Consider the following 24,125-nt stretch of genomic DNA (forward strand, 5'->3'; position numbering starts at 1 on the left):
TTAGAAAACAAAGTGCAAATTAAGTACTACTCTGTATAGTTTGATAAAAAAAAATTTCAAATAATCTCTACATACGGTACACCTATGTATTTCATATTAAAACTAATTGAATTAACAGAGTTGGTAATCGATCAATAATTCATTTCATTCATGTGGATTCATGAGACCAACATTGAAGCTCTCAAATTGTTAACACCAAAACGTAATTTCACCACAGGCAGCCAATTCTGTTCAGGTTGTTTTGGGTCATATATTTACGAGCAAAGTAATCCCATTGGTCACCATTTGTTACATTTCCATGCAACGTGCAAATGTTTCCTTTCCATTGAAGAAGAGGTCTAATATTTGTTTCAAGTTTTTGGATGGTTTAACTAGCAATGAATAAAAATCTTTAAAAATTCTCAGGTTTCTTCTAAAAAAAAAAAATTCTGGAGTCTTTAAAAAGCTAATGGTGTAGCTTTATAACTTGCTCCTAGACTAATTTTAATAAATAGGTAAAACATAAACATAGCATTTAAAAGAGATTTGATTTGCACATAATTGTTGTTTCCTTTATTGTAAAACTAAAGGTGAAATAACTATTAAATTTCAGATTCATTCCATGATTCTGGGTACACTGACTCAGAGGCTAGTTTGAACCACCCTATCCTTGCACAAAACCATTAATCTTTTTCTCTAAGGAAAGCTGCATTGCACTGCACAGACTCCCCCGCCCACTCCTATCAACAAAACAAAACAAAACAAAAAAGAGCTTCCGCTCGTAATGAAGGCGATCAAATAGATTACAATAATATTGCATGTTAAATTAACTTATATGGTCTGTCATATTGTTTTCCTAAGATTTCAATGCATAAAATATTTGAATAAATTATTGATGATTAGGCATTCGCATTATACATTCATCAACCTGTCAGCAGAATTAAAGTATTAGCAGTATCTACTATTTGGTGTTACAGTGTTATAGAATTTTTAATATTTCAAAAAAATTTTTAAAATTGTTGGGGTTAGTATTTGAATTAAGTGATAATATTATGAAGTTTCAGTGCATTTCAGATCCAACCAATATTTTTTTCATCAATGCCCTTTAAGAAACACTCCAAAGGATCTTGAGGAAATAAAAAACCTTGTAATAAAGTAATATGTAAAACAAGTATGTATACATTTGAAGAAATTTTTAATATTCCAGTAATCATAGTAGAGGGCAATACAAAATTCAAATCTGACAATGGGAATACAGTAAAACCTGGTTAATAAGTGTTTACTTAAAAAGTACTAAATTATTTAAACTTATTATGCAGAAAATCTTTTTAAGCTGGTTTTACTCAATCCTTTTATACAACAAGCACAAAGAATAATAACAAATAAAACAGTTTGTAGGTTAAAAGAGTCGGTTTCACACATGGTACAGAACCCTCAGTTCAACAGGCAAGTGCCAACTTTGCGGTTTATTATAACTGCAAAGAAACCAGCCTGATTAGTGTAATATGTGGTGAAGTGCCAAATTTTAGAATGGTTTTATTATACAATACACATATGCAAAAACCTAAAAAATGCAAAAACTGTAAATTTAATAATACTCCAAAAATACATACTAACACAGTATTTTTTTAATACACCATAATTTTATTAGTCAATGTAAAAACTGCTCTCCCACAAGCATCACATTACAGAAAGTTTTCTAAAAGTACATACATAATTTACAAGGCTGCCTTCAAGCTAAATATAAAAGTTAATCGGTATAAAACAATTAACAGCGAACATACAGGCAGCTGCAAGACAATTCACTCTCGTGTAAAAATATAATTGAAATTTACAGGTAAAATGGATTAAGTATCAAAAACCAATAATATAACAGCACTTAATTATTTCCTGAAATTTATCAATGTTTTACTAACCAGGAAAAGTACAGTAAAATTCAACATCCCAAGAATTATTAAATAATCAGCTTGAGCCAAACCACTTCAATTTACTACAAAATAAATGCATTTTTTTTCAAACATCCTTTTCGAGTCTGACGGCGCGTAGCACCAGGGGTAGCAGTCTGTGCAGCCTCGTCGGTCGACAACGCACGCCTATTTTCCGACAACGGCACCGCTTTCTTCTGCTTGTCAGCGGTGTTCACCGTCCGTGCTTTGTTGCGGGTTCTGTTCTGCTTCGGCGTCTTAAAACACTTTTCCGGAGACTCGTCGGGAGAATCGACGTAAACGTGCACTTTCCCTTCGCGGTTGCCGACAAGGTGTCCGTTGTTTTCTTTTTTCTTTTTAAGGCCGGTGACTGTTTTCCTGGAATGTCCGATACTTTCGAATTGTTTGCGCTGTTCCCCGTCCTCGGGACTGCTGAACAATACGACGCGACGCCCGGACTCCTGCACCGTCCTCCCGACGCTCCCAGGCGGGGTCGCCGGGCCGAACACGTCGTCCAGCTCCTCCGCCCCGGGCGAGCTCGCGGGCACCCTCCGCAGCAAGCGGAACCTGCTGGGCCCGGCCCCCCGCCTGGCCGTGCACTCGGGCGTTTTGAAGCTCTCGGCGACTGGGGACAGCCTCTCGTCTTCACCGTTCCTGTCGACGCTCTCGCCTGCGAACAAAATCATAAATAACTAGATGTGGGACGATACCACACTTTCGATACTCGATTCTGTATTGTTTTTTCAGTTCGATACTTTCGATACTCCAGGGAAAAATATTTTCTTATTAAGTAACAATTATTACAAATAACATAAATATGTTTTAAACTTTATAAATTCCCTCTTTATTACAAAAATACATACTGTAAACAACTTTAAAGACTAACGACTTATATAATTATAATTTATTCTGATGCAAGCCTATTGGTTATCATAATTATGGCTAATAAGCTGTTCTAGTATAGTTGTATTTTGTACGATGGCGACTCAAAACTTAATTCAATACAATTGAACAAGCATTCCGGTATCGAAAAAATGTATCGAACTTACAGTTTCGAAACTCGATACTTTGCGATACCGTCAAGTATCGAAGGTATCGAAGTATCGAAAATCCCATCACTATAAATAATACATCACACTACAATAAAAAAAATAAAAACCAAGAAAATAATTTCTTTCCCCAAGTACAAAACAATAAAATTCAAACAGAAAAAAATATTTATATTTTAACTGCTTTGTTAACTTTTGCTAATTATGTTCATTAAGACTTCACATGTTGCTGAGGCAATTTTTGGCTTACTGTTGCCTGCATTGCTGATGAGTGATGACACCTAACCATAAACCATAAGACTTCAGTAAAAGTCACATTGTACAAGAGAATAACATTATACATACATACATACATACATACATACATACATACATACATACATACACACACACACACACACTCACACTCACTCGCACTTCTTTCAAAACTAGAATCTACAATTGCAGTTTCATAGAACAGTAGACATGGCATCAAAAAATCTATAGACATAGATGATTAAAATTTATTTGCAACTAACAGATTAGTAAATTTTCATATCTGGGTCTAATAATCTAACTATTGCCAATTTATTAGTCACCTAAAGCAAATTTTTTTCCATTATGTCCTTGCTGATATAACCCAAATGCATAATAAATAAATAACATTACCGCTAAAGTGTACAACATATGTAGGGTAATGGGAATTTAATTAAACTGAAACATATATTGCTGGCTGTAACTATTCAAAATAAGACTTTCAACATAACTTATAACCAGGTTATCAAATTAATCATGACAACTTAATTTTGTATGTTAACCAATAAGTTTCCAACCTAGCATTATGCACGCACGTGCACGCGCGCACACACACACACTTGCAAGGTCAAGGGAAAAGAACATGGTAGGGTCAATAAACTATTAGTTAACTTAAATGTATATATGCAGCATTCATGTCACACCAACAGGAATAAAAGCAAACCACATACTGTATTTAACATTAATTTGTTTGCATGAATATTTGTAAAATCTAACTACGTACTAGTTAAAGTTTGTGAGTTTGGATGTTTGTAAATCAATCCAATTTTTTATAAGCAGTAACATTGTGAATATTTTACAGTTGTAAAAAAAATTCTACTTAGGTGTATACTATACAGTTACCTAAGACTGTTAAAACTTCATCCCTACAATTTTTACTAAACAAAAAAAATTGCAATGTTTCAAATTTTTCTTTAAGATACATTTCGAAAGCTTACTTTAATCAAACATTTGATAGTAGAATATCTTTTTCACAGTGTACGACTGCTACACACTATTTTAAATACTAGTTTATTTTGGCTGTCATTTTTAATATGGTAATATATTCTGAATCACATTAAAAAAATATATATATATACCATAGTAAAACTCCAAGTGCATTATTAGTGCAAAACACAGACCCAAATAAAACAATGTGCAGGTGCAAATGAACAACTCACCACAATTATACTTAGGTATACAAACAATCAAATACACTAGAGAATGATAGTCCATGCACTTAAAATCGAACACATTAGAGAATAGAATAGGAGAGTGCCAATATATTTGTAATAAAACTGGCATTGTGTCACACCAGTACAATAGCTGGCAGAAAATGTGTGCTGTATTAACAATGTATTTGTTTAAAATTTATAAATGCACCTTTTATATACTTACAGCCCAGGGACCGGAAAGTTACTTTTAAAAAGTAACTCAGTTACAGTTACAAATACTCCATTGGAAATGTAACCCTGTTACAACTACAAGTTACACTACTGAAAATATACCAGTTACAGTTACAGTTCTGAGAAAAGTAACTGTAAGTTACTTTAACAGTTACTTTTTGAAAAACTAAAAATGTGATACGTAATATTGTTATAGTTAAAAGCTAATAAAACATATTGTGTTTAGTAAAGATATATGTTTATTTAAACTTAAAATTTTAAAATAGGTCTTAAATTACATTGTGTAATTAGTTCACACTACAAAATTGTTCGCAGAACCACATAAGCACTTCACAATAAGGTTATTTTTATCACTCGACCGAACTTCGAAAAAAATTAGAATATGAAGGCCACAGCAACGAAAATTTTGAACTGCTTTCTCGGCTTCTCGCTTCATTATAATCTGTCATTGCTTTCGCGCATGTGCAGAGGTAGGTTAATTAATTAAACAGCACAGCAGTAAACCCGCATGTCGCAAATATTAAATAAATGACAATCAAAATACGAGCGCAGGCTAGCCAACAGCAGTTTTACTAGTACAAGCAATACCATCGCAAATAATATGCTTGTCGGGATTTTCGTTCTGGGTTTGAAAAAATTAACAAATCATTGTTCGTTCAGTAAGAAATACATTAAAAAAATGTAACGCAAGAAGTAACGACAATTATCGTTACTTTAAGGCAGAAAAATGTAATTCAGTTACAGTTACAGTTACAGAAAACTTAATATATTGCATTACCACGATCGTTACCATAAAAAGTAACTGTTACAAATAACGTCGTTACTAGTAGCGCGTTACTTCCAGTCCCTGTTACAGCCACACACAAGTTATCTGCGTGCTAATTTTTCTAGAAGGAACTGACAAAGAGTAGCTTTCAGCCTTTTCTCTGTCTGTGACAAAGGGAAGGTAAGGTAAGGGGCAAAAAAAAAAATTAATAATAATGGCTGTGTTATTTGTCCTTTTGTTAGGTAGTACAGGAACTGGAGTGTTCATAAATGTATGTATGTGTGTGTGCAAGAGAGAGAGAGTGCAAAAGGGTGTGTGTGAGAGTCCGCATGAGTGCACGCACATGTGTGTATTAAATAGGGGTGGACGGGATCCCGAAATTCGGGATAAAAGTCGGGAAAAAAACCATTCCCGAACTTCGGGAAAATAATTTTTCTCTTCGGGATAATACCTCAGGAAAACAAGTTTTTTAAATAGTAAAAAGCTTCGTCGTAATAATTTTTGAATTATAAAAATACGTTATGTATACATACGTCCCGTAACTTCGTGTACGTATTAAACAAACAAAGTACAAAGACATCACAAAAAATAAATTTCATATTATAAACATTAACGTAAATTCAACACTCGTTCATAAACAAAGTTTAAAATAAGTCTCTGACTAATTAAAGAACTCAATGTTGAATATTATTTTTAAGTTTGGCGAATGTTAACGTCTTTGCCGTATTTGTAGGTTATAATTTGTCTTGAAAATTAACAAGAGCAACCATAAGTAGTGTTGCCAAACGCGTAATATTCGAAACGCTAATAAACTGTAAGACGCCATCTTGGTTTCACATGTTTATGCCATTATAAACGTCTTTCATAAACATCAGAGGGTTTTACGTTTTAGTAGTAATTATGAAAGTGAACAATTAAAATCAAGTGGTATTTTTAAAGTAAACGAGATAATTATTTCCAGTAAATTTCATTTAATAAAAAATGGGTAGTTTATACACGTGTGTGAATGATGGAGCCTGGCATTCCAGACAGTAGCAAAAGTGAACCAGGTGTGTCTTCTGCGCCTATTTGGAAGTTCTTTAAGAAATTACCAAATTACAAGGTGCAATGTACTTTGTGCCCTTCTGTCCTGAAAACGGAATATGGTCCCACAACAGGTATGCACAGACACTTAACACAACATCCGAAGGCAAAAAATGAGTTGGCCATTCTTCAGGAAAAATACACATCTTTCAAATTATCACGCAGAAGTGAGAAAAAGTCTGTTAAATCAGATGTACAAACAAATCAGCCCAAGCTAGCTAATTTTGTCACCTGGGGTATTGACCACCCCAAGTAAAAGGCTTTGACAAAAGAAGTAGGAAAATGGTTAGCAAATGGTTGACATCCATAAAGCATTGTTGATGAAAGAGGCCTAAAAAATGTTTTAAAATTGGTTAAGCCTCTGTATAGTCTGCCATCGAGCAAAACAGTCAGCAGGAAAATAATTCCAGAGTTGTACGAAGAAACTGTCAACAGTTTGAATGCTGAAATAGGCAGTGCCATTTCCACTGATTTGGACTATAAATGTGGATGGTTTATTAAAAAAAAAGACTTAAAAATATGCACATTTTAAAAGTAAATAAAGTAAATATAACTTTCTGTACAAGAGGCAATTTACTGCTCTTGCTCCCGATCCCGATCCCGATCCCGAAAATCTAATGTATTTCCCGACCGAATCCCGTCCCGAAGTAAAAATGCTATTCCCGTCCACCTCTAGTATTAAACAGACACAGAAGAACCGAGGGTAAACACCAGTGCTGTATTTCTCACGTGCCAATAAGCTGAGACACGGAACACAAAGACTTCATTTCTATCCATGGTGTGACCCTTATTCGAGGGCGACACCCTTACTGTGAAAATGTTAAGACTTTTTTGCTTAAAATTAAAGGTGCCACATACTCAAAGGCAACCCTTCTGCTGGTAAATACAGTATAATAATATGAAAGTAGATTACCTTCCAGATCACTAATATGACTAAGCGCATCCTTCTCTGCAAGGAGAGCTATATCCATTTGCTGCCTCCATGCCTCGCACCACAGGTTCTGGTCGTTCACACCAGCAAGCAGCGTAAAAGCATGCTCATTAGACTTGAGTGCCATTCCGAACAAGCACTGGCTGCAAAGCAGGTCACTGAAATGAAGCAACAACTTGACTCTGGAGATGGTGAAGCTCTCGCACGTGGGCAGTACCAAGCTGTTGCACACTTCCTCCGGGAACAGCACTCGTTCGCACCACCTCTCCATCAGCTTTGCTCGTTTCGCCGTCAACCTCTCCGCGAGGCGAATCCCTCCCTTGAAGAAGTCGAGCGCAGTCTTCTTGTCGTCGTGGTAGAAGTGTAGCACAGCTTCCAACATCGTGACGTCCAAGGTGAGATGCTGAGCGGCCAGGTTGGCACACCACGTGCAACTGCAGCAATCTCCATGCGAGACGAACTCTGGCATCGAGAACGGTTCCTTGCGCAACACCGGAGACCCGTCCATGTCATCCGTGTACGCACAGTCCCTCCAGATGTCCTTTTGGTCACCTTCGCCGAGCGCGAGCGAGTCCAGCTGCATGACGAGGCCGTCGAGTTCTGCCGGGCTACCCTTCATGGGGGAGAACATCTCTCGAAAAGACAGTGCCTGCAGGCACAGGATGAACCTCATGCCCACAACCTTCACGTGGGCGTCATCCAAGGCTCCACACAGCACATCCACTTGTGCCAGCAGCGACAAGAACTGGACTGTTCTGAAACAAGGGATAAAACAAATACATGTGGTAAGAAGACAACTTGCTTCAAATGCTAATAAACTATTTCATTTGCGATAAAGCACAACATGTCCTGCTATAAAGATGACTTACTCTCAGGGAAAATACGAATTTATGAAAAACTTTTAAAATTATATTTTATCGCAGAGCTATGTTTGAGAATTAAAGTATGAACACTCAAGTTTTATCAGCTTATCATATTATGTACAGTAAAACCTTGATTAACTGGGGTAATCGTGGTGGGGGGGGGGGGGGGAGGGGGGGGGGGGGGCGCGTAGATCAGCACGGATATGTGAAAATCATGGTTAATTAAATTCAAATGTATTTAGGTTATACAATAAAACAAAATTTCGAAAGTAATTTTTACAAAACAAATGTACATACAAGTATTACTGACACTGACACTAATTATTACTAATTATTTTGTAGTTTTTAGTTTTACTCCTTTCTTGTTCCTTCCCTTATGAATTACACTTCGCGGGCTTGGTGATAATCCAAGGGAAACATGATTCAAAGTGGTTTCCGGTTGCCTCATGAAGTAAAGTGATGAACTAAGAACACAGTCCTGGATTCAAGTAGGAAATCTTAAAAATCCGGGAAGCAAACCAGAGACTTCTGGCTCATCAGTTTAGAGAGCCCAAAAATAGGGATGAATAAATATTTATGTACCACGTATAATTTTACTTGGTCCATATTCTTATAGAATGGTGGAACCTGATGCGAATTGTGGGAAGGGTGGGCCACCAAAGGTTATGATAGCCCCTTAAAAGGCTTTTAACACATTTCTGACATCTTGAAAAGTCATCTTAAAGCTATGGTTCTGACCATTTTTTTAGAATACTCACACTTTTAAAAAAAATCACACACTGGACAGTAGCACTAAAAATAAATATAAAATTTGTTTTACAAATAAATTGAATCCACTTTAAGTTAGATGAGTGTATGTGTGGCGTAGATTATTTATTGTTATCTCTCCAGTTTAAATTTTAGTTTTCGAGGGTGAAGAAAAATTAGGAGGGAGGGGAAAGATACCCCCAAAGTATTTATAAAATTTGCATACAAAAACTATTAACTTCATACAACAAAGTGACATTTGAAAAAAAAAAAAATTTGCAACAACTCACCTCGTTGCAAATGCCAGTTTCTGGGCAAGAATCAAGTCACCTGTGAGATAGCACCTGGCTTCACGGGGCCAACAGAGTTGCAAAAACTGCCACCCACGATACAAAGACGTCTCGAACAAGACGTACAGCATCTGATAGTACGTGCACACACTGCCTGTGGCATTCAACAAACACAAAAATACTACATTAAAATACTATTTTTTTTAAATATTTTTATTTTTCAATAACATAAATACTAAAATTTTAATTTCTAAAAGACTCTTAGAGAAGGTAATAAAAATGTCAAGATTAAAAAAAATCTAAAAAATAATTTAGTCTAAAATAGCCAGTTGATAACTGTTTCATAATGTATATTTATTCCAATCTAAAAAGCATTGCTTATCTTTAGTGTAATGCAGTGACACTAAATAATTAAAATTAAGCACATTAAACATTTTTTTACTACATTACTTATCCTGTACGCCACTAACTACACATACTTCAACTGTAACTAAAAGAAATATCTGCACCATTACACAGTTTCCAGGAAAATAAAATTACAAAACAAAATTTAAAAATAAATTTAATCAAACTAATTTTAACATATCTTATGGATTTGGAAATCACAAAAATTGGAGTTGTACTCTTAGTAAACTGCTGAGAAAACAATATAATACACCATTTTATAACAATTCTATGAGATAACAGCAATACTTTTTTGCACAGTAATGTTAATTAATCTAAAGCTCTTTATTATGTTTTACATTTATGTCTTAACATGTTATGCATTTATCAACGAAATATTTGATGCAAAATGCATTGCTTTGAAAGTATGTATTTTCTGTTTAGACACACAAATTCATTAACTTGTTCATCATTTACAATTTTTATTTACTACATTGTTTAACAATGCAGAATAAATATCATAAATATTTAAAAATCACAAAATTTTTCCTTTAAAAATTAAAAAATGAAGAATTTTTCCATTAGAGATTATGTTTTACTCATTAAACAAAAAGAATTTTCCATTCGAGTTATTCTACAGTTACAGCTACAACACACCACTAATGGAATGGATACCTACCTGAACCAGAGGTAAATGAAGCTACATAAGAGCGTATGTAATCGAAAGCAGTCCTGATGACGAGCGATACCTGAGCTTCGCCCAACTCGTCTGGCGTGACCACTTCCGGCCACAGCAGCAGGTACTTTGCAACCAGCACTTTGTACCGAACACACAGCAACATGGTAGCATACTTGCTCAGGTCTGGCATCTTCTTCAAGAACTGTACACCTTCTTCATACTATACAAAACATTTTTTGAAAAGAAGTATCATGAAAGACACCGCTTAGAGGTACAAAATCAGTGCATTCTGATTATCACTCCAGGCAAATGCTGAGATTGTTTATTTCTAGAGTTCTACAAATAATGCTATTCTTTAACAAAGTGAAAATGAAACAATAGTTAGAGGAACTTTCATGTAAATAAAAAAAATTCTTTGTTAAGGTTCAATGCTAAATAAAAATAATTTTCGGAATTGTGAAGTACCTATTTTTTTTTTATAAAATATTAAATGAAGAATGTATGTATACTTACGAAATATGACTCAATTTCAGAATATTTGCTTGGCCTTCATGGTAAACTTATCAAAAACTCTTAGAAAAAAAGTATACAAAGTTGCAAAGTAAATAGGCCTAACACTATTATCAGTGAAGCAACATTTCAGATCAAAAATTTAATAACTAACATATTTTGCAATACTTTCACATGTGAAGTTGGCTACATTAAAAATAATTTTAAATCATTTTGAGTTGCGAGTTGTCTTTCAGTTATTTTAATACATCCTTTAATTTTTGTCTTGAAATTGGAATCACTTCATTTTATAGTTGTAGTATTACTGCAATTCTCTTAACTATGATTTTGATTTATATTCAAAGTTCTCATTAAGTGGAGGTCATCTTAAAATTGATGTCTTTCTAAATTATATATTGGTGATTATCCTGTACAACTGGATGATTGACGTTTAAAAAATTTACTTAACTGATAGTGTTTTTATAAGAAAAAACTAACAGATTACAAACTAGTACACTAATTTCATATTAAAAAATTGAACAATCATTAGAAACTTATATTTTTGTTTCAACTACAAAATTTTGGTTTGAGTTTTATTAGGAGAGTTTCTTATCGAAATGTACAATTAATGATCCGAATGTTTAAATGTTGATTGCACTACCAAATATTTGCACACCCCTATTCCTTTCAACTGGCTATTAGACTTCGCCGATTCCTGTCTCAATATCCATTGCCTGTGCTGTTGCGTACAAAAGGTTCTATTGACCTTGTCATAAAAACATATTAAGCCCAATAAAAATAATTTAAAAAAATATTCAGTATGTATAAACACTATGAATTTTTTTCGTAATGCATCTATCACTACGTTTTTTAAAGCACAGTAAAGATCTCTAATCCGGCTTTGTATGGTGTGGCACATTCTGTAATCCGGCACCGATAAGAGCTGCTCGCGTTCAGGTTTCTTCAAGTGAATTCCGTCCGTCGAACTTGGCCACCAGGTCCTCTGGTATTTCTAGTTCGCTCAGAGTTTATCGTTACTGTTGGTTTTTACTTTTAGAATGGTGTTTCCAGTTTTACAGATTACATTTCATATTCCACGAGTACATTTCCATAATTATTTTTTTTGGAAGACCAATACTATTGTGAATAATATCTTTCTATAGAGCAGCCTATTAAAACTTCTTTTAATACACTGTACTGTACATTAAATTTGTTTTCCAGTTAAATCTAAATTAACGTTCAATAATCCCACCAAATTACTTATCACTAGGGGCAAGATTATATGGTGGATTGCAATAAAACCAAAAAAACACTGAAAAACATGTGAATACACCAGTTAACACTGAAATGTAATTCAAAACACCATAAAGCACTGAACTGCAACTATCACAAAATTAATTAGTATTTTTAATCAAAACTTCACTCAAATCACAATAATGTAATATTAAATATATTAAATTCAATTAATGTAATGTATTCAGCACAAAGTATTTGTATAAATGTGTGTCATAAGTAGATTTGGTCTTACAACTGTTATTAGTAACTCATTATAACATTACGACATTGGTACATTTTTCAAACAAGTACTTGCAGATTTATTTGTGTTGTTCAAAGTGCATCATCTATCAGTCAAAATTACACCGTTTTGGTGAAATAAATATCATAAAACATTTGTGTGCCATATGTGTTCAATAATAATCTATATTTAGGAATAAACAGAATTCCTAAAAAATAATATAATAATAAAAAAACAATAACACAGAAATCTGTTTTAAAAACAAAATTGGCCTGAAAATAAAACCATAAAATCTTGTCTCTACTAATCAAACTTAGACATAATCTCAAAAGTGGTAGATTAAAGACCTCTCTCCGTATTAATGTTACACCTTTTAATACTTCCATACACTGGAACTGAATTTTACATGTGAAATCAACTTACCCTCTTATTTATATAACAGTTTGCACTTCGGCTGAGATAGTACAAGAACAACAGATTCTTGGTAGTAGAGCTGGAATTGGAATCTATTTCTAGTTCATCAACAATGTCCACCATTTCAGTAAATTTTGGATGATCATTTTTGCACACCACCTCTTCCATCAAATGGCACAAAGCTGTGAAAAAATAAGCATACATGTTGCTGACATTAACAATGAAACTAAACCATTGTATTATGACAGAGTTCAATATATAATTTTTTTTAGTAGATATGAAAAATGATTTCCGCAAATCATGACCAGGATTACTGATTAACACATAACTAACTTTTGACAAAAACACAATTCGAAAATTTTTATGAAATAAATTGCTCCAACCACAAGTTATTTTACTTCTCTCACAATTATGAAGTATTTAAGTTTACACTAAATATTTCCAGAGCAACAAAAACAAAGTGTACGATAACACCACATCAGAAGGTTTCATCTAAAGTTTCTCTTGTCAGGAAAGGTCGCATTGTGCATGAATGACGAAATATATTCCAATGATTTTCTTTTACAACTGCATGAAGGAATGTTTAAATACAAAGTTAAAATTATCTTAAAATTGAAATATATTTTTCATTCTGAGATTTGGTTACCATACTATAGAGGTTTTTCTTTTGTGATTTTAATAATTTTACCATCAAATTTTTAAAGTTATGTTTCTTTAAGCAAATTAAGGAAAAATGAGTGAAGTTTGTACCAATGTGCACGCACCATGCAACAAAATTTTCACAGGAAGATGGCATACCCACGTTATGAACATAAACCCACATATAGTCACTTTTATAAAAATCAGGGGACATACCAAACATATTGGTGTGCCAAATGAAACATTATGATAGTGAAACTACCCTGGAATATATTTGGTAAACTAAAATAATCATAGTAAAAAGAGTAATGTCAAGTTTTAAAAAAAACCTAAGGATACTGCTATTACAAAATTTATATTCCATATTCTCCTCCCAAACTTCTGTTAGGCTTCATAGCGCATTCATAGTGCACGGTTAATAAGCTAAAGGAACGTGGTTCAAAATTCGGCAGTGGAAATTTTTTTTTCCCATTTTTTTTTAATTACAGGATTACATTAAATTTGCTTTAAGCAAATATGAGTACATTTCGTTTGTTTATTGTATTGCTATAATATTATTAAATACATAGCTCAGTCCACCGGATTATTATTTCATACTACATACACCTATATCCTCTAGATTTACACAAACTAATATTAAATTAATTACTTTTGATAGGAAATGAATTTCCATGAATTCACATAGGTCATAAAAAATAAAATTTAAAATAGTACAACTGTCCTTAAATACTTAATGATTTATAGTCATCTAACGTGTGCAGAAACTATAAAGTACTAAATTTTCAATGAATAAAATTCCTCGTCGAAAATCAGGTCCAAGCTGGAAGAACGTGACTTGTGTTTAGAGATTTAGAGATTGATATTGAATACTGGTTCATAATTAAAAACATTTATTTTATTTATTAGTGATACAAATTGTTTTTATAAACTTTTTCAAGTGTATTTTCAAGATTACTTATATAAGAGGTTACATTCCTGTATGTACAATTTATTTGCATTATAAATTATTAGATTTAATAAATTATGATAGTAAATTTGAATAAACATTCTTTATATTTATTGATTTTCATTACTAATTAAAATTTAGTCTTTAATATTTTACTAAATTAAATCATTAATTTTATACACAATTTAATTTAATATTGAAAACTGTGTATTTGTTTAATAAATAATCTGTTACAGTAAATTTCAAAAAATCTTAGAGTCAAATTAAAAAGTTTATCTTCTAACGCACCTGTATAACTATATACTTTTTTTTCCTCAATTTTTTTTTTGCTTCAAGGCCTTATTGTATGAAAAACTGTTAGCAAATTTTTTTTAAACTGTTATCACAGTGTCCCGTGACACTGCAACACTTAGACAGTAAGATATCAGTTTTTTGTACCACTGATGTGTTTACCACCAGCAAAAATTTTGGTGGCCCTGGTCATCCCTGTGTGACAGGCAACCTGCACAAAAATCAACTAGCACGGAATGTTCTCCACGCTGAACGATGACCAGTGAGCCGTGAGCTGGATCTCAGACGGTTCCGAATGAGGCTAGGATGGAATAATCGAGAACCGCAGAGTCATTGCAGTGGGAGGTATATAAACCCCTTGGCAGCTCTGAGCTGCACAGCACAAGTACTACAAGACCGACCGAACCCAACACGTCACACTGCCTGTTACCGTCTGTTCCTGTAACGTTATGCTGTTCAAGCTTGCGCCACTTTCAAGTAAATTAGCCTTGCTATTTATGGATACTAAATTACTAATGCTTCAGAATATGCGAATTCAAATAACACGAACATTTTTAGGAATGCATTAGTAGTGCTAAGTGTGGGATTGATGTATTTTGCTATTTCTGTAAATTCAGGTTTCCATAACATAAATTTCCAGCTAGCAAAACCAACCCCTCTGAATTCTGTCAAGTCGTTCAGATTCTATTATTGTTTTCATATTCTGGTCATTCATGCAAAATGCAACTTTTCCTAGCCTCTTAAACAAGAGATATGAGAATTTAATGTTCAATCAAAGCTGCATTTTTGGGGTTTGTTGGCTGTTCCTAAATGTAAGAAATGACCTCTCTGATTTCAATTAATTTACCTGTATCGGTGGTGTTGTAGTGAGGAAAAAAATTTTGATGTTCCAAGATTTACGTTTTATGCGTAACGAATAAACAAAGTGTGTTTCACACAACTTTGTACAACACAATGTCACCTCTGTAAAGGACTTGCTGTGTAGAGCTGCTATCAGTGTAAAGCATGCACAACGCCATGCCTCACCGGTCAGACATGCCCGCCTGTCTCCCACGCCACGCCCCAGCTTGTAGTAGAGCCCCCACACTCCGAGGCCACGCGTCCGCAGGCCGTACACATGGTAGATGGACGCTGCCGCCTCCAAGTCATCGAACTGGGCGGCCAAGTTGACGTCTCCGTGCGGAGCAGCCTCCTGTGGCCAATGCAGATTATGCCTACAACCTTTACAGCGAGCCTACGAAAATAACCCTGCCCACAGAACTGTTGAACTAATAATGAAAATTGCCTACTATACTTGGCCAGCCAAAGGAAATTTTATGTTATGCCTCCACATCTTGCTGAAAGTATGATTTTGTCTGTGGCCCACAGCATCTGATGAAAGTGTATATTGTAATTCTGATGACATAATGTCACTGTAAGACTTGTCTGACTGGCATTAGCTGATTATAGTCTTATTAACCATATTCAAAAACACTAAGGAAGAGGTTTTTGATTTCATGCAAAGTACAGTGCAAAAAAATATATATACTGTATATGTTTTTTAGCTGTAGTATTTTTAAGTACAAAATAAGATACAATGACTAAAAAGAGCAAAAATATCAAAGAAATTACCAATGGATTGTTAAAAGGTAACCAAGTTGGTTAATTTTGACAAATCTTTTCATCTACAAGTTCATTGTCTGGTTATTAAACAGTGTAATACAAAATCAGTACCAAGTTAACTATTAACTTAAAAAAAACTGGTTTAAAATTTTGGCCATAAAAGAAGTTGACTTAATTCTCTTTTAACAATCATCCATTCATGTATGTTAGGCCAAAATTTGAGTACTAGAATAAAAAATTGACCACAACAAAGGGTTAAGTATTAAGTACATCTTCTATGTCTCACATATGTTAGTTACTTCAATTCATCATTTCTGTAAATGATGTTCTGTCACAAGTATTTTCAACTGTAGAAAAGGTGCACATGTGTTCATGATTGCAATCACTTGCGCAGAATTTTACAACTCACAAATAACATTCAGTAAACATTGGTGACAAAACTTGCCACCATGGAAGAAATACAAGAGAAATTTTACAGACTTAGCCTACACAGAAAAACGAAGCCATAATAAAGAAATGATGTGAGCCAGGGCTTTAAATCTGTTACATCTAAAAATTTTTGTCATGCCATAGAACATTCAGCACTTTGTAACAGGCACAATGGGACAGTTCATTGGAGACTACACGGGCAGGCACCTGAAAGCACCGTGCTACTTACGTTCGACAGCGCTTCAGTCCAGTACGACACAGCCTCATCCACATAATGAAGAACTTCTTGCTCCTTGACAACGGTGAGATCTGCGTAAGCAGGGATCTCATCACACTCGTCATTTGGGTCCGGTACACTCCCGGTGTTACAAATTTTTTTGGTGGGAAATACACGCATTGCATCCACTTCCTCCTGTTGGCAGGTGCATTAACATGACAGACTTCACCTCAGCACACTAATCATAATCAGTAAATACTAAAACACTAGAGATACTTTATTTTAAATAAAAGACACTGTCGAATAATGTTTTTGTTTTGAACATTACTGGAATCATGATTTTATGGTTTTATTTTCAGGCCAATTTCATTTTTAAAACAGGAGATTTTGGTGTTATTGTTTTTAATTTTTATTAATTCTGTTTATTAAAAAAGATAGCATATTAATGAACAAATATGACACAATGTTCCATAATACTAACTTATTCAAAATGGTGTAATTTTGACTGATTTATGAAGCACTTTATCAATATAATGATTTGTAATAAGCATAACATTTCATAACAAATAAAAAATATCTTAAGTATTTCTGTGTTTGAAAAATGTTCTATGGTCATAATATACAAATGACTATGTCCATGATTTAAAAATGCAAACTTCTCCCAATCTTTTTTATTAAATTGAGGTACAAACATTATGTTAAATAAATTACTTTCATTGATTTTAATGTTTAAACATTAAACATTTGATAACAGTTAAGTTTTGATTGAAAATAGTTTTCATGATTAAAATAGGTTTCATGATTTTAGTTGCATTTCAGTGCTTTCTGTTGTATTAACTTGAATTTTGATTTTATATGGTGTATTGTAATGCTTTTCTGTGTTATTTCAGCATTCTCACAACTCACCATATAATCTTGTCCCTAAACATGACGAAATATCAAAGAGCAAACATTTGTGTGCAAAGTAGTACTTTGTAACATTAGTGGCCATGACAATAATGGTTAATTAAGTTATGCAACCTATTGACATCTTTAAGTCTTAAAGTTATAAACGAAAAAAATTGCTATAGAAATTAAACATCATGGTAGGAAACTGTATTGTTTATTCAAGACAAATTTCCCATTACTTTATCAAATCGCAAAACTGCAATTTAATTATTGACACACATACAAAACATACTTAGACCAGTTTTACAGTCAGGTAGGAAAATCAGGTTAATCAAGTTACAACTTGCAAACCAAGTGCTTAGACATATTTACTTGTATTTAAAAGGCACATTAAACTTAGTTCAAATTATATTGTCTAAGACAGTATGTTTCGCATATTTACAAATCGCAAATCGGATAAACTCCTATGAACATGTTTTCTGTATAGATGACCTGAACAAGGAAACTGCCATGTTTCAGATCCTAGCCCACTTCTTAAGAAAAAAGTTGCATTAAGAAGTAATTGCACCAATAAACTAAATTTATAAAACATCACAATAAACAATGTGGTTCAATTAATATTAATTACTAAAAAAGTGGTATTATTAATATGTATTATTATTCAGGCTTATTTGCTTGTTGTTAGATTGATGTAATATCTCAACAGTTGTACAGCACAAATGTATATACAGTAGAATCTCGTTATAGCGAGCACGGTAATAGCGAGAACACGGCTATAACGAGGTATTTTTGAGGAATTTACGGCGTGATCGCTTGTAGCGCGCTTTTGTTATTTGTCTGCTTTTTCTCCACCCCTCTCGTTCGCCACTAGACATCTTGCCGTTGACGCGTCACATTCTTCAGCCGTGCAGTCGGCACCTAAGTGCGTGGCTTAAAAATAGAATCCCATCCTTTCTTTCATCAAACTTCCGTTAGTTATCTGTGCCGTGTGTAGACAAAGTTTGAGATTGGAACAGAAACAACGTAAGAAAGTATTTTTTTTACAAATTAGAAATATGTTTTTGTTTTTATAATCGCGTATTTTCACGTTTTTTTGGTTATCTTAAAAGAGATAATATTAAAAAGCCGCTCTAATGAGATTTAATTGTTTCTTGGTTAACAAAAACTATTAATTATCAAATATTGTTAATTGTTTATATTCTATTTATTATTATTTACGCGACGTCATACTGTACGCGTACGCAATACGACTGGATTCGTTGCTGCAACATAGCATGTTATGCGGTATCAGAAGTAACGAGTAACGTAACGATAGTAACGAGTATTAATTGTTATAGTAACGAATACATACGGGTACGCATTTTTTCGTTACTTTTACACCTCTAGTAGGCACTACCGTATTTATTTCCGAATCGCTAGGGCAGTTTTCTTGTAACTTTTGTTTCGGTCAGTTGTTGGGGTATCTGTCCGAGAAAGGGGTGATGATGGTTTGAGTTTAATCCCAAATTTATTTTCTAAAAAAGTTGACAGGTTTCTTTAAATGAAAAAAGTATAGTTTTCCAGCGACTATTACGTTTGAAGGCCTTTTCACAATACCGCGATGCGACGCGATCTGGCGACGCGATGTAGCGAAGGCAGCGACGTAAATATATGTCGCCAGCTTGTGCACTTCATAATAGCGCGACGCGATCGCCATGCAGCTGGCGAAAAAAACCGAACCAGCCTGCACTCTGCTGGGGATATTTTACAACATGGTTGTAAACAAAAGTTTTGGGCGGTAATATTCAGATTGTTATTATATTTGTACACTGACTGACTGGTAGAAGCATTTAATTATGGATATGAATCGCGAAGCCCATAATATATTTCTAACCAAGCATTATTTTTCTCCGTCTAATTACAATATTTGTTAGGTACTAGAAACATCGTACAAACACGGCTTTTTCTGAACTTCATCAATCAGACGCTCTTCAAAACTCATTTCAATTGAACAAAATCCACGTGTTGTTTACTAACATTATTTAGATGCATTAATACATCGTTTCTTAACTCTTGTTTTCAGTTCTTCTTCTTCTTTACCACAATCTTGTTTCTGATTGGCTGTTATTTCTGACGTCATTAGCGACATCGCCGAAGCGACGAAACAGCCTCGTCGCCAAGTGAGCTGTCGCGCATCGCGGGCGATGTAGTTGTGATTGGCTGGTTTGGTATGACGTCACGTCACATCGCGCCGCGTTGCGTCGCATCGCAGTATTGTGAAAAGGGCTTGAGGCGTACGTGCGTTGCCGCAGCCGCACTCCTGCTTTTTTGTAAGGAATTAAATCGTCGCGCTACACTAGCACCACCTGTTAGCAACATCCCGAACCAACATGGCCGCCAGCAGACAGCCCGCGTCGGCAATAGATAGCAGGACAATGCTGCGTCGGCCGCGGGCTGAGATGCTATACTTACGTGGCTTGGTAGGGTATTCTGGTTATTTTGACGTAATCGGTGATCGCATCCGTACTTATAGGGTATCGTTTTAAAGAGAATTCACACATCTGCTCACAGAAATTAAGATTTCGTTAATATAACCTGTTATTTTCCAATTATACAGGTTTAAACACAATTTTTATGCTATTTTCGGTTAATTTTTATTTTTTGGGGGCCAAAATTTGTCCAATTCGGTTATAGCGAGGACACGGTTATAGCGAGGATCAAACCCGGAACCGTGACACCTCGCTATAACGGGACTCTAGTGTACGTACTTTTACTCAGAACTTGCTAACTATTAAATAAAATAATATTTAATTGACAGGATGACTAATTTTTTAAACAGGAGAATAGTGACAACCTAAAAACAATATCTAGTTTTAGTCATTTTCAAAGTTTCAACTTAAAGCAAAAATTAAATCATGTGATGTGCCAAAATAATAGCCTTCATGTGGATAAATATGTTACACCAATCCCTAACTTAGCACGTCTTCAAATTGCACAAATTCATATAGCGCGACGTTAATGTTACAGCCCCAGTATTGAATAACACGTTTGTAAATATCAGTTAGCATGAAATTGCCACAGGAAAAAAAAAGTCGGGCAAGACGCCACAAAGTTTGCTTCAACTGGGTTAACAACAGATGTGCCATAGCAGACAGTCATACGAGGGTGAAAGAGATGTGCAAACAGGTCTGACTACACTATTGGCTGTTGCACAAACTTCAACTATGGCAAGTTCAGTTGCGGCTATTGAGTGTAAAAGACCAAATGTTTTTACGTCCGCGCGTATGCTGCCGTGCCGTACCGTTGTCTTCCGGCCACAAACTGGGCAGTAATGAACTTCTGTCAAACCAGGGAACTCGCACGCACAAAGCAACATCTGCCCATTTGTAACTGTGCGCAAGCACCAGCAGTTGTAATCATGGTGGAATCATGGCTTCCAAGGGAGAGCATAATGAATCGTGTTCAAGTATTTGAACAAAACTATACGTATTACGGCACGCAGATTGTCATGAAGGCCACACTTATGTTTGTCGCACTTTAGTTATAAGCAAGTCAACTGTGCGCACAATCATACGAAATAAGGACTCTATCAAAAGTTTATATAGATCTGATGCTGTTGGTTGTACTAGCGGGAATATATTTGTCATTTGATACCGGAACAGAAATGAACAGATGATTCACGTGGAAAAGGTTGTTAAATGAATGTTGCATTGAAAAAAATAATCACGGGCCTGACAACATTGGTGTGAACCAAGAGGTGATACAAAAATTAAAGGTAAATATAGACAGTAATAGTAATATAGATTTCACTGCCAGTAAAGGATGGTTTGGAGAGTTTGCAGAAAGGTATGCAACGGGAGTTGAAGGTCACGCCTGAGCGGGCATGCCAACCAGCAGAATGACAATAACTATCTCCCATTAAGCGGTGTCGTATTTGTCATACAAAGGATTCAATGGTAGGCTTATAAATAAACATAAATGATGTGACATATTTATCGTTGAGTGTTATTCTATGAATTTATATTACGTAAAGAATATTTCCCTACAATTTCGAAACACATTTAAGTAAATTAGCCTTGCTATTTATGGAGACTAATGCTTCAGAATACGCAATTTCGAATAACACAAACATTTTTAGGAACGCATTAGTCGTGCTAAGTGAGGGATTGGTTTATTTTTTATATCGTCAGTTAGCTGAACTATCTGAGAAAGGAATGCCAATTGAAAACCTCTGGTAGAAATAGCAATAATTCTCAAAAGAATGACACCCATGGTTTCTAATTTCTGAAATTTAGTGTACTACCATTCTTGGCAAAATTTAAAAAAACAAAGCTTCATAAAAACTTTGTTCCTAATGATTTCATAAATACAATTAACAAGAACGTTGGTTATCACTATTTACACCCGAGGTATTCAATTATCATACTTTTATTCTGTGTACACTACCACAACCACACACAATAAGACAAACTTTAACACCACCTTCGCAAAATAGCTGATGGCATTTACTTTACCTTTTGTTTAGCATGGATCCTCTTAAAGTTATGTAGAAAAAGACAAAAATGCATCTGCGCCACAAAAAACAAATGAAGTTGCCTTTCTGATGTTGGACAGTTCTGAAACATATCGAAGTAAAAACACTAGGGTAATCCACTTGCAAAAACAGCCCAAACAATTTAAAATTTATAAAACAAAATTTTGTTTTGATAGTTATTTTGTAAAAAATAAGTGTTCTGCAACACGTCACTATCCGTAATGTTGCACTTGTGTAAACTGTAGAAGGTGATAGTATGATATACAAAGTATTTGTATTATTTTAAGTACAGTATGTAACTCACCATCATATACATATTTATCCCTCAAAAATTGTAATCATTGAAAACAATGTTTTACCATTAAAACCAAAACAAGAGAAAGTGATGCATCTCATGAGAAAATTATTCTACAAAAATTACTATGACTTTGTAAAATAAACATGCCGTAAAATATTTTGCTGATACCATGTACCACTGTGGGTGCACTCTTTTCAAAATTTAAATGTTTCCCTTAAGACTTGACAATGTAAAAATACCTTTACAAAAAGTAGTACCTTGCGTTACATGTAATTTGTAATTTAAGCTATAACTTTTTTTTATGTTACAATAGTAACTTTTCTGACAAAACATGATTTTTAAGTTTGAATATTTTGGAAGGATGTATAAAAATTTAAAATGTATAATTAATAACATTAAAAAAATTATTATAGACACTCAAATTACTATAACTCTACTAATAAAAACTGTTTTTAATAATTTCACAAGCTCCGAAACATTAAAATTGTACTATAACTAGGCCTGTGCGAATATCAGGTTTTTAGTTTGAATTGAATACGAATATAAATTTATTTGCAAATACAAATATTGAATTTGAATACTAAGAATAAAAAATTAATTGCACTAAAAAATATTTTCGCATCACATAACTACTGGAAAATAAGACCAATAATAACTAACATGAAAGGTTGGTTTCGTCAGCTACAATAATTACATGGAAAATATTTTTTTTATATTTAAATTATGCATTTTTTTTTAAATTAGTCAGCTAACCTAACATTACTTAACCTAAAGTAACCTAATCAACCAACCTCACATTTCAGTTCCTATTCGACTCATTTTCCACAACCTGTAACTCTACTTATTGATCCAGAAAATTTTCAAGTACCGCAAAATACAGTGAAATCCATTGTAATCTATTTTGTGAAAAATGTGAATCTTTTTTTAAATACTGCAATTCCAAATTAGTGATTGAATGGTCCTATATTTCCATATTTAAACCCTAGTTATTCTTGAGTTTTCATTTTTAACATTGATTTGCATTTTAACATTGTATTTTTTTACTGTATTTTAGTTCAGCAATATTAAAAAAAAGAGTTTTTGCAATTTCAGCTGGAATCTTAAACCATCATTTACACTTCTTTTATATATTCTTGAGACACGTCTGTTTCGTCATAGATAAATAGACAGCAAATAAGCTGATATTGTATCACATTGTGTTAGAATGATTGCGACTATCATTGATAATACTATGGCAATTACTTCTTTCAATGCCCATCTCAATGCAGTGTTCTGTGGTGTTGTAGTCCATGGTTGTTGAAGTTTTGTTTTCAAGTTTGAAATGACAAATATACAGTGTTTTGAATTATTTAAGCAATTTGGTCCGGTATTGTTCAGCGAAACGGCAGCGGGAAAAAAAAACTTTGAATACATGTTGCATGTTTAAAACGTCGCTTTTTGTTCGTTTTTTTTTATTAAGAATTCCCATTAAAAAAAAAAAAGAAGGTATTTATATAGTACAAATGACT

At 34.0% G+C, this 24,125-nt stretch overlaps 1 protein-coding gene across 1 annotated transcript in view; it reads right to left on the reverse strand.

Annotated features, from left to right (window-relative positions):
• Positions 1–1,157: 1,157 nt before the first annotated feature.
• Positions 1,158–24,125, reverse strand: part of LOC134530360 (uncharacterized) — a 45,096-nt gene continuing 22,128 nt past the window's right edge. Inside the window, exons 9-16 of the mRNA XM_063365116.1 lie at positions 22,300–22,401; positions 16,931–17,113; positions 15,697–15,862; positions 12,804–12,976; positions 10,376–10,595; positions 9,313–9,466; positions 7,395–8,167; positions 1,158–2,574 (exon numbers count right to left, since the gene is read on the reverse strand). Coding sequence (XP_063221186.1) covers positions 1,970–2,574; positions 7,395–8,167; positions 9,313–9,466; positions 10,376–10,595; positions 12,804–12,976; positions 15,697–15,862; positions 16,931–17,113; positions 22,300–22,401 — 2,376 coding nt within the window. The 3' untranslated portion in view covers positions 1,158–1,969. The remainder of the gene's footprint in view (positions 2,575–7,394; positions 8,168–9,312; positions 9,467–10,375; positions 10,596–12,803; positions 12,977–15,696; positions 15,863–16,930; positions 17,114–22,299; positions 22,402–24,125) is intronic.

The sequence above is a fragment of the Bacillus rossius genome, chromosome 3, assembly GCF_032445375.1.
Source record: "Bacillus rossius redtenbacheri isolate Brsri chromosome 3, Brsri_v3, whole genome shotgun sequence".
In the NCBI taxonomy this organism is placed as follows: Eukaryota; Metazoa; Arthropoda; class Insecta; order Phasmatodea; family Bacillidae; genus Bacillus; species Bacillus rossius.